The sequence below is a fragment of the Anolis carolinensis genome, chromosome 3, assembly GCF_035594765.1.
Source record: "Anolis carolinensis isolate JA03-04 chromosome 3, rAnoCar3.1.pri, whole genome shotgun sequence".
Taxonomy (NCBI): Eukaryota; Metazoa; Chordata; class Lepidosauria; order Squamata; family Dactyloidae; genus Anolis; species Anolis carolinensis.
The window spans coordinates 189,911,724-189,923,432 of NC_085843.1; the positions used below are offsets into that span (position 1 = coordinate 189,911,724).

General features: G+C 41.7%; 1 protein-coding gene across 2 annotated transcripts; it reads right to left on the minus strand.

Annotated features, from left to right (window-relative positions):
- Positions 1-1,052: 1,052 nt before the first annotated feature.
- On the minus strand, positions 1,053-7,268 carry LOC103280065 (zinc finger MYM-type protein 1-like). Of its 2 annotated transcripts, XM_062976002.1 has the most exons (3): positions 7,169-7,268; positions 3,895-4,257; positions 1,053-3,713 (listed from the first exon to the last, which is right to left on the minus strand). In XM_062976002.1, the coding sequence occupies exons 2-3, from the start codon at positions 4,252-4,254 to the stop codon at positions 1,464-1,466; spliced, it is 2,610 nt and encodes an 869-aa protein (XP_062832072.1). In that variant the 5' UTR covers positions 4,255-4,257; positions 7,169-7,268; the 3' UTR covers positions 1,053-1,463. The 2 variants fall into 2 exon arrangements, with proteins under 2 accessions (XP_062832072.1, XP_008116038.2); XM_008117831.3 differs by lacking the exon at positions 7,169-7,268 and having other exon boundaries at positions 3,895-6,944.
- Between the last annotated feature and the right edge of the window lie 4,441 nt (positions 7,269-11,709).

Genomic DNA, 11,709 nt, shown 5'->3' on the forward strand with positions numbered 1-11,709 from the left:
TTCGTGAATAGTAGATCTCATATGAAGAATCTTTCTATTCAAGGAAGCTCCCCGGATCCTAGACCAGTATTTGACAGCTATAATGGATTGAATGGGGGCTAACAAGTTGCAGCTTAATCCTGACAAGACAGAGGCCCTCCTGGTCAGTCGTGGGGCCGATCGGGGTATAGGGTGGCAACCTGTGCTTGACAGGGTTACACTCCCCGAGAGGACACAGGCTTGCAGTCTGGGGGTCCTCTTGAACTCAGAGCTGACACTTGAAACTCGGGTGTCAGTGGTGGCCAGGAGGGCCTTCACACAGTTAAAACTTGTACACCAGCTGCAACCATACCTCAAAAAGCCTGACTTGGCCATGGTGGTCCATGCCTTAGTTACATCTAGAATGGATTACTGCAATGTACTCTACATGGGGCTGCCTTTTAAGATAGCTTGGAAATTGCAATTGGTGCAAAGAGCGGCACCCAGGTTACTAAATAGAGCTAGCTACAGGCAGTGGAGGCAGCGACAGACTTTATATTTCTAGGCGCGAAGATCACTGCAGATGCAGACTGCAGCCAGGAAATCAGAAGACGTCAACTTCTTGAGAGGAGAACAATGGCCAACCTCGATAAAATACTGAAAAGCAGAGACATCACACTGGCAACGAAGGTCCGCATAGTGAAAGCAATGGTATTCCCCATAGTAACCTATGGATGTGAGAGCTGGACCATAAGGAAGGCTGAGCGAAGGAAGATAGACGCTTTTGAACTTTGGTGCTGGAGGAAAATCCTGAGAGTGCCTTGGACAGCAAAAAGATCCAACCAGTCCATCCTCCAGGAAATAATGCCCGATTGCTCACTGGAGGGAAGGATATTAGATACCTCTTTCTGGCAAAGATATAGGGGAGAAAAGCTTCAAGTATGTCTGAGATGAATCAGCAACAGGGGAAATTAAACTATAGTTGAGGGGAAAGGGGGAAAGGGGTCACCACATACTAAGAAAAGGGTGAGGGAACTCCTGGTCAGTGTCCTTGAGGGTATAGTGGATGCCTTTCAGCTGAGGTCAGGGCCGGCCCAAGGAAATTTTCAAGTGTAAGCGAAACAGGATTTTGGTGCCCCCCCCCCAAAAAAACCCCCAATCACCGAGAAATAAAAGGTAGAAGGTAGAGGTGAATAGAATGGATAAAAGAGTTTTCCTTACAACCAGAAGTTTATTAACAACATTATGTTCATATAGTAACATTACATAGAATTAACTCCAATCTTAATAAATAATAATAATAATAATAATAATAATAATAATTTAATAAATAAATATTTTAATAAACTTTGCAACAATTTTAATTTTTTAACATCCAGTTTTCCTTAACACAAATAATAATAATAATAATTTAATAAATAAATATTTTAATAAACTTTGCAACAATTTTAATTTTTTAACATCCAGTTTTCCTTAACACAAATTAACTTGAACACTTGTAAAAATTAAAACCTGATTTTTCTGACTTTCAATTTGGAAAACTCATGTACTAGGGAATCTGTGTCCATGTCATCCAACAAGCTATTTTCAATGGCCAAGGTTGATAGTCCACTCAAGCGCTCTTGACTCAAAGTAGATCTTAAGTAATTTTTTATAAGTTTCAATTTTGAAAAACTCCTTTCACCGCTGGCCACGGATATTGGAAGTGTTAACAGAATTCTCAATGCAGTGTAGACATTTGGGAAAACATCCTCCGAACCATGATTTATAAAAGACAAGGCATCAGCTGGGAGACTTCCAGGGGGAAGCATATCTGCAAGTAATTGTAGCTCTGTATACAGATCACCAGCATTCACATCGTGGTCTTCTCCATCTGTCAAAACAGTTTCAAGGCGTTGACAGGCGTACTTCAATTCTTTTTCATTCCAACATTTCCCAAGGCTTGAAATGTCATACAGAAATTTGAAACTTCCACTATGGTTGTCCATTAGCTGAAATCTCTCCTTTAATGAGGATATTGCTGTGTCAAGCACAACAAAAAAAAAGTTCACTTTAAAAGACTCTTTGCCAGAATGTACAGCTTCATCTTTACATTCATACGAAAATTGTCTGCTTACTTTTCTCGGTCGAGCTTCCTGTTCGTTTTCAAAGTCGGCAGTAGCATCGATTTTTTCTGCCAGTTCCTTTGCATCTGTAATGATGCTATTTAGACCTTCTTCAGATCTCATCCTTTCTAGAAAACTTTTCACACTCTTAATAAGAGCCATAGAATTTTGAAGATCGATTGACACTTTTTGCAACTGTTTACTAACAATATTTATCTTGTGCAGGATCTCATGCCATGTCACTATGCTGCACAGAAATGTGAAGCTTTGCAGTCTTTTAAGAAGAGCACCAGCACGGCTCCTACAGAGTCCATCAAATTTCTGATCATGAGAAGCTTCATATACGGCATCATATACTTCTTCAATATGGAACCTCAAAGGCAACAATGCTTCGATTCTACTTTCCCACCTAGTACTGCTAAGTGGTTTGAGTGTGAGAGTTGAAACATGCTTCAACAAAGTACCCCATCTTACTGGGGAACCTGAAAAAAGGTTATAGAGGTCTTGTACGGTGGCGAAACAGTCTGCTGCAATCTTGCAAGACATAGCTGCATCATTTATGACCAAGTTCAGGGAGTGGTTTCCACATGGTACATAAAAGGCTCTAGGATTTAAATCAAGGATCCTCCTCTGGACTCCAACATGTTTTCCCTTCATTGCAGAACCATTATCATATCCCTGGCCTCTCATGTTTTTTAATGGAATACGTCGTGCTTCCAACTCATGGAGTAATATTTCTGTCATACCTTCACCTGAAGGACTGGCAACAGGAACAAAGCCTAAAAAATGTTCCTTAATCAAGATATCTTCATTTGCTTTACATGTAACAAATCTAACCACCAACGTCATTTGTTCGGTGTTGCTAATATCTGGTGTGCAGTCCAATATAATAGAATAATATGTTGCCTCATGTAGTTGTTCCAAAATATTATTCTGGACCTTGCCTGCCAAGAAAGAAATAAACTCGTTCTGGACATTTTTACTCAAATAGTGGACATGTGTTTCTTTGGAAGTGATTCTTCTCACATGTTCAGCCATCGGATCATCAAACTGTGCTATATGTTCTATCAATTTTAAAAAGTTGCCATTATTAGGTTCAAATAGAACATCTTTTGTCCCTCTAAATGGCAATCCTTGAACCCCCAAAAACCGTGTAGCACATAGCAAGCGTTTCAGAATTTGATCCCAATGTTTAATTTCAGCATTAATAAGTCTTTCATGCTCTGCATCAATAGTTTTGTTTAAATGCAAACGTTGCGAGAGCTCACGCCAAGATGAACGGTTTTCCATATGAGGACGGGATTTCTCGTGACCGCTCAAAAGCCTGCTCAAGTTCCGCCAGTTAGAAAACCCTTGGCTACCTGCAAGACTGGATGTGTCGTTTCCAAAAATTTTGCAAGTAATACAAAACACTGCATTTTTAGATACAGAATACTGTAGCCAATATCTGTTGACACGCTCTCCATTACACAACTTCCTTGAATAATGAAATGGGGAAAATTTTCTGCCATGAATGTCCTTAGGAAACTTTATGCCTCTGACTTGCTGTGGTCCTCGCTCAACAATTATTTTCCGTGCCTCATCAGTTATTTTGAGTGGCCACTCTCCACAATCATTGGAAAGAAATAACAAAGGGTCTCTTCTTTGTTCCTGAAAAAAAAGGGGGGTGTATGTTAACTTCTAGAAGTTTTTCTAAGATGTAATGCAATGCAAGATCAATAAGTATAATACCTCGTTATGCAATCTTTAAATAAAAAATGAACAAGACAGGCCAGGGCCAATTATATTTCCCAAAAATCTGCACTAATATTTTTAAATTGAATCTACTTACCGATTCAATAGCTTGCCGACTAGTAGATGGCAGGGCTGCATCTCTTAATGAATCCTCATCCACATCTTCAGTGTCAGTCCCAGTAATGCCAATACAGGAAGGTGGTAATGGTATTGCTGAAGTTGCAGTGAGAAGGTCTTGACTGGTTGATGGTCCTGGTAGAGGCTCAGAGATTGGTATCTTTCCGTCATCAGCATGATCTGATTCAGTCAATTTAGTTGTCTCTGGCTTTCCTGTCTGGCATGATGGTGAAGTCGTGAAAAACCTTTTTAATGCTTTAGCTTGACTCTTGTCTTCTTGGCTATGCTGCAACCTCCTTTTACGATGAAATGCTCCCGATGGCTTCTTCTTGCTTGACATTTTCTGCTAAGAAACCCAACTCGTCATATAAGGAAGGGGACTGACGCAGAACAACTTTTAGCTTATGACAACACAGCAGAAATACAGCCTGCAGCTCCATCCAAGAACAGTAGAGTCTCATTTATCCCACATAAACGGGCCAGCAGAGCGTTGGATAATCAAAAAATGATGGTTAGCATGGAATAGCCTTGCTAGACCTGGTTATGGACCAAGCATTTGAGCATTATTCCTTTTCATGCTATACTTGAGAACTGTTTAAGTACAGCAGAGACTCTACAGTAGAGTCTCTACTGTAGAGTCTCACTTATCCAACATAAATGGGCCGGCAGAACGTTGGATAAGCGAATATGTTGGATAATAAGAAGAGATTAAGGAAAAGCCTATTAAACATCAAATTAGGTTATGATTATACAAATTAAGCACTACAACATCATGTTATACAACAAATTTGGCAGAAAAAGTAGTTACATGTGTAGTAATGCTATGTAGTAATTACAGTAGAGTCTCACTTATCCAAGCCTCGCTTATCCAACGTTCTGGATAATCCAAGCCATTTTTGTAGTCAATGTTTTCAATACATTGTGATATTTTGGTGCTAAATTCATAAATACAGTAATCACTACATAGCATTACTGTGTATTGAACTACTTTTTCTGCCAAATTTGTTGTCTAAAATGATGTTTTGGTGTTTCATTTGTAAAATCATAACCTAATTTGATGTTTAATAGGCTTCTCCTTAATGCCTCCTTATTATCCAACATATTCGCTTATCCAACAATCTGCCGGCCCGTTTATTTTGGATAAGTGATACTCTACTGTACTGTATTTACAAATTTACCACTAAAATATCACAATGAATTTAAGACACTGACTACAAAAACATTGATTACGAAAAGGCAGACTGTGTTGGATAATCCAGAACACTGTATAAACGAATGTTGGATAAGTGAGATTCTACTTTAATATGAAATAATTACTGGGATAGAATAATGCAGAACAATATAATCTCTAAAACCAGGACAATAAATAAAGACCAACAGTCTGAAAGCATTCCACAAAGGAAACAATCAGGGCTAGCTAACACCTCCCAACAAAGTATTCCCATCATCAAAGTCTGATAAATCCACTGTTTTCTCACAGCCACAGACAGTACAAGCACATAACATATCGCAAAGAACACAACTCTGAAAACAGGGGAATTCCACACAGGAAACATTCAGCGCCAGCTAACACCGCCCAACAAAAAATTCACTCAGGGAGGAAACAGTCAGGCTTTAAAGCTGCAAGGCTTACATCCTAATCATTTTCCCTAATTGCAGCATTCATGCTTGCATCTAAAAGCCAAAAAAAAAACCAATTAGAAATATTGTATATTCACAACCTTTAGGAAATAATATCCCCTGATGGCACAGCGTGTTAAAGCGCTGAGCTGCTGAACTTCTGGACCGAAAGGTTTGAATTGGGGGAACAGAGTGAGCCCTCACTTTTAGCCCCAGCTTCTGCCAACCCAGAAGTTCAAACACATGCAAATGCGAGTAAATCAATAGGTACTGCTCTGGAGGGAAGGTAACACCGCTCCATGCAGTCATCCCACATGACCTTGGAGGAGTCTACGGACAACGCTGGCTCTTTGGCTTAGAAATGGAGATGAGCACCAACCCCCAGAATCAGACATGACTGGACTTAATGAGGTATGGATACCTCACAATCTTTGAGGATGCCTGCCATAGATGTGGGTGAAACGTCAGGAGAAAATACTTCTGGAACATGGCCACACAGCCCGAAAGACATACAACAACCCTGTGATCCCGGCCATGAAAGCCTTCGACAACAAGTTTACCCTTTACCTTAACTACCACCAATTCCTCAATACAGTAGAGTCTCACTTATCCAACACTCACTTATTCAACGTTCTGGATTATCCAACACATTTTTTTAGTCAATGTTTTCAAAACATTGTGATATTTTGGTGCTAAATTCATAAATACAGTACTTACTACATAGCATTACTGCGTATTGAACAATTTTTTTCTATCAAATTTGTTGTCTAACATGATGTTTTGGTGCTTAATTTGTAAAATCATAAACTAATTTGATGTTTAATAGGCTTCTCCTTAATCCCTCCTTATTATCCAACATATTCGCTTATCCAACATTCTGTTGGCCCGTTTATGTTAGATAAGTGAGACTCTACTGTTCTTTATTTCCCAGAACAGAACACCATACTTCGCCACAGCAAAGCGTGGTTGGGCACAGCTACTTTATTATTATATAATATATGTAATTATTAAAACTATAAATCCCAGCAACTACAACTCCCTACTCAATTAATTTTTTAACATAACATAAAATCACCAACTACAACTCCCAAAACAAGGGATTAAACAGAAAACATGTACTTTTATAGAAAGCATGTACAAATTAATATTTAAATATGTATTTGTATCACATATCTGAAATTATTTCTCACATTACTACAGAAATGATTCCATAGATGGAAGAATTAACACATTAGAATGCACACACATTAGAAATTGGCCCATCCACTTCCTTATTTTAATCTATGCTTCCATATATTTTATACTGTTTACTTTTTGTACAAATGATACACACAGTCAACTGTGTCATGAGAGATGCCTCCCACAGGATGGTAACATAATTAAACATCCAGTTGTTCCCCTGGGCAAGGTCCTTGCATAATTGTGAGCCAATTATCTCACACCAGAAGCGACTTGCAGTTTCTCAAGTCACTCCTGACAACAAAGAAAAAATTAAATAAAACTGATTATAGTAGTAAGAAGCTAGGAAACATGAAAGCACAAGAGCAATGCCCATCCATTTTGAGAAATAATGTAAGATTGACTTGTAAGTTTAGTTGCAACTTGTTGTCACTAATTCAGACAGCCTTGATTACCTTGCTCAGAAGGCTGCTGGAGACCTGTGGTATCCCTGAGCCTTGATTCTTTATGTTAAACGATTGTTTGGCTGGTTGTCCTTGTCAGTCCCCACACACCACACGCCTCGTGCAAATGTTTTTTTTTTCAGTACGCATGCACAGCGTGGGCTATGGTATTGCGCATGCGTAGAAGGTAGGTTGTTAGTGTCTAGAAGCTTCCACGGGCGAAATGCGCTGTGCGCATGCGCCCAGCCAGAGAGGCCATTTTGCCCTTAGTCTACAAACTAAGGGCAAAAATGGCCTATCTGGCAGGGCGCATGCGCACAGCACAGCTAGGCCATTTTGCCCTTAGTAACAAACTAAGGGCAAAAATGGCCTATCTGTGCTGTGCGCATGCGCACAGCCAGAGAAGCCATTTTTGCCCTTAGTTTGTTACTAAGGGCAAAATGGCCTAGCTGTGCCGTGCGCACGCGCACAGCACAGCTAGGCCATTCGGGCCTGACTTCCTGGTCGCGGCCGGCGACCGCCCGGGCGATCGCCGGCCGCGACCAGGAAGTCAGGCCCGAATGGGCTATCTGCGCTGTGCCCGTGCGCACAGCGCAGATAGCCCATTCGGGCCTGACTTCCTGGTCGCGGCCGGCGACCGCCCGGGCGATCGCCGGCCGCGACCAGGAAGTCAGGCCCGAATGGGCTATCTGCGCTGTGCCCGTGCGCACAGCGCAGATAGCCCATTCGGGCCTGACTTCCTGGTCGCGGCCGGCGATCGCCCGGGCGGTCGCCGGCCGCGACCAGGAAGTCAGGCCCGAATGGCCTAGCTGTGCTGTGCGCGTGCGCACAGCACAGCTATGCCAATTTGCCCTTAGTAACAAACTAAGGGCAAAAATGGCTTCTCTGGCTGTGCGCATGCGCACAGCCAGAGAAGCCATTTTTGCCCTTAGTTTGTTACTAAGGGCAAATTGGCATAGCTGTGCTGTGCGCACGCGCACAGCACAGCTAGGCCATTCGGGCCTGACTTCCTGGTCGCGGCCGGCGACCGCCCGGGCGATCGCCGGCCGCGACCAGGAAGTTCCTGGTCGCGGCCGGCGACCGCCCGAGCGATCGCCGGCCGCGACCAGGAAGTCAGGCCCGAATGGCGCCCCTAGCAGCCAGCGCCCGAGGCGGCCGCGTCCGCGGCCGCCTAGTAACAACCGGCCCTGGCTGAGGTCCAGCCCTAGGGTTGAGGACAAACATGATTGGCATTCTGCTGAAGAACTGTCAGTTGTCATTATAGAAAATGCTCCTTCTGTGATTGCTGGCAAAATACATTGTCAGTTTTTTGGACAGAAAAGAAGTAAGAACCCATGTTAGCTGGAAAGCAGAAGGAAGAGGTTCTACCATGAAACATGCACATTAGACATTCAGCATGACATGCTATGCTATGGATTAATCGGTTGTTTTGTTACTATCTTGTATTGTGTTTCAATATCCTTTGTATATCGGCACTTACCAGTTATGTGGTACCACTCAGTTTCCTTTTGTGTTGTTTTCCTTGTATTTTGACCAAAGCGCTCCATATTTTAATACGAAAACACAAGATTTTCTGGATACCCGTTTAGGGCTATTCAGAAAATCTTGCACATCCAAGTGGTGTCTTGGGTTGATCTTTAAGGCCCCTATTTACGGCCAGCAGCAATGTGGTGTGTAATATAGATTTTGCTTTAATTACCCAAACACAGGATACCTCCTAAGTGAGAGCACCAATCCTGTGCAAATGAAAATAGATGGACTTACTAACAGGGATAGGAGGCGAGCACAAAAAAAGCCTGAGCTTCCTATGCAGTCTACAATTCCAGCTGTCTAATAAGCCACAGTTTGTAAGCTGTGAAGTCCAGATGGGCATTATATTCTTAAAGAATGAGATATTTTACATCATCTACCATTCTAAAAGATATCCTATTTTACAGTGAGGGATGATGTAGCCCAGGGGTCCCCAAACCTTTTAAACAGGGGGCCAGTTCATGGTCCCTCGGGCCGAAGTATAGTTTTTTTTTTTTAAAAAAAAACTATGAACAAATTCCTATGCAGTGCACACTGCACATATCTTATTTTGAAGTTAAAAATCCAAACAGGAATAAATACAACCTCAATGTTAATCATAATCATAATAAAAATAATAAAGAGGGTTGGAAGAGACCCCTTGGGCCATTTAGTCCAACCTCCTTCTGCCTTTGTGCACCAAAAGCACTAGCAAAGCACCACTTAATAACTAATTAATTATTAATTAATTAAATAATAATTAAATCATAGAATAGTAGAGTTGGAAAATACCCCATGGGCCATCCAGTCCAACCCCCTGCCAAGTAGTAGGTAGTAGCGTTCAAAGCACCCCCGACAGATGGACATCCAGCCTCTGCTTAAAAGCCTCCAAAGAAGGAGCCTCCACCACAGCCCGGGGGAGAGAGTTCCACTGCCGAACAGCCCTCACTGTGAGGAAGTTCTTCCTAATGTTCAGGTGGAATCTCCTTTCCTGTAGTTTGAAGCCATTGTTCCGCGTCCTAGTCTGCAGGGCAGCAGAAAACAAGCTTGCTCCCTCCTCCCTATGACTTCCCCTCACATATTTGTCCATGGCTATCATGTCTCCTCTCAGCCTTCTCTTCTGCAGGCTAAACATGCCCAGCTCTTTAAGCTGCTTCTCATAGGGCTTGTTCTGCAGACCTTTGATCATTTTAGTTGCCCTCCTCTGGACGCTTTCCAGCTTGTCAACATCTCCCTTCAACTGCGGTGCCCAGAATTAGACACATTATTCCAGGTGTGGTCTGGCCAAGGGAGAATAGAGGGGGAGCATGACTTCCCTGGATCTAGATGCTATACCCCTAATGATGCAGGCCAGAATCCCATTGGCTTTTTTAGCAGCCGCATCACATTGTAGGCTCATGTTTAGCTTGTTGCGCATGAGGACTCCAAGGTTTTTTTCACACGTACTGCTGTTGAGCCAGGCGTCCCCCATTCTGTATCTTTGCATTCCATTTTTTCTGCTGAAGTGAAGTATCTTGCATTTGTCCCTGTTGAACTTCATTTTGTTATTTTCGGCCAATCTCTCTCATCTGTCAAGATCATTTTGAAATCTGCTCCTGTCTTCTGGAGTGTTGGCTATCCCTCCCAGTTTGGTGTCATCTGCAAACTTGATGATTGTGCCTTCTAATCCTTCGTCTAAGTCGTTAATAAAGATGTTGAACAAAACTGGGCCCAGAACAGAACCCTGCGGAACTCCACTCGTGACTTCTTTCCAAGATGAAGAAGACGCATTGGTATAAAATACCATTATAAACAAGCAAAGCTTTGGAAGGCATGCACCAGGCGAGGGAGGAGATGGGAAAGGTGTGCACCTTTTCCTTCTACCCCGCGTCTCACGCAACTTCCTCAGCAGAGCAGGAGGGAGTTGCCGCCGCAGGTGCCAGATGAATGGCTTCGATGGGCGGCGTGTAGCCCCCAGGCCTTAGTTTGGGGACCCCTGATGTTGCCTATAGATAAGTGATTGTTCCAAGATGGCCAGTTAATCCTTGCCAGAGTGAAAGCTGTGTAGAATAAACTATGAGTCATTGTATAGTACTATTAGTTTAGTTTTATGGTTCTGGAGCTAACATTTTATAGATGGAGGGCACTGAGGCTGAGATGTAGATCAGAGGGCCCATCTACACTCACCACTTAAGATGGAATGAAATTGGCAGAAGAGGAAATTATTTCAAGGTGGAGCACTTATATGGCAGCAGCTGGATTTGACCTGATACCAGGATCCGCAGTTTCAGCAACTTCGTGGCCATAGAGGATTTGGGTGTTTTTTTTTCCCAACTCTACCTGCTGCAATGCTCGAATAAAGAAGTCCTTTTTCTAAATATCGTATATACACGAGTATAAGCCGACCCAAATATAAGCCGAGGCACCTAATTTTACCACAAAAAAACTGGGAAAACATTGACTCCAGTATAAGTCGGCGGTGGTAAATTTCAGAAATAAAAATAGATACCAATAAAATTACATTAATTGAGGCATCAGTAGGTTAAATGTTTTTGAATATTTACATAAAGTTCAAATTTAAGATAAGACTGTCCAACTCTGATCAAATCATTATTCTCATCTTCTTCAATGTAAATGTGCTTATGTATCCTTTTAATAATAATACTAATAAATACAGGAAAATAATACAGTAGAGTCTCGCTTATCCAACACTCGCTTATCCAACGTTCTAGATTATCCAACACATTTTTGTAGTCAATGTTTTCAATATAGCGTGATATTTTGGTGGTAAATTTGTAAATACAGTAATTACTACATAGCATTAATGTGTAATGAACTACTTTTTCTGTCAAATTTGTTGTATAACATGATGTTTTGGTGCTTAATTTGTAAAATCATAACTTATTTTGATGTTTAATAGGCCTTTTCTTAATCTCTCCTTATTATCCAACATATTCGCTTATCCAACACTCTGCTGGCCCGTTTATGTTGGATAAGTGAGACTCTACTGTACATGTAATAATAAATAGAGTAAAATAATGAATGCAATAATAATAAGATCAGAG

Excerpts from the sequence above, each read along its gene's own strand:
- LOC103280065 (XM_062976002.1), bottom strand. The coding sequence starts at position 4,254 with ATGTCAAGCAAGAAGAAGCCATCGGGAGCATTTCATCGTAAAAGGAGG. Across the intron at positions 3,714-3,894 it reads GTCGGCAAGCTATTGAATCG|GAACAAAGAAGAGACCCTTT; the intron begins GTAAGTAGATTC and ends CTTTTTTTTCAG.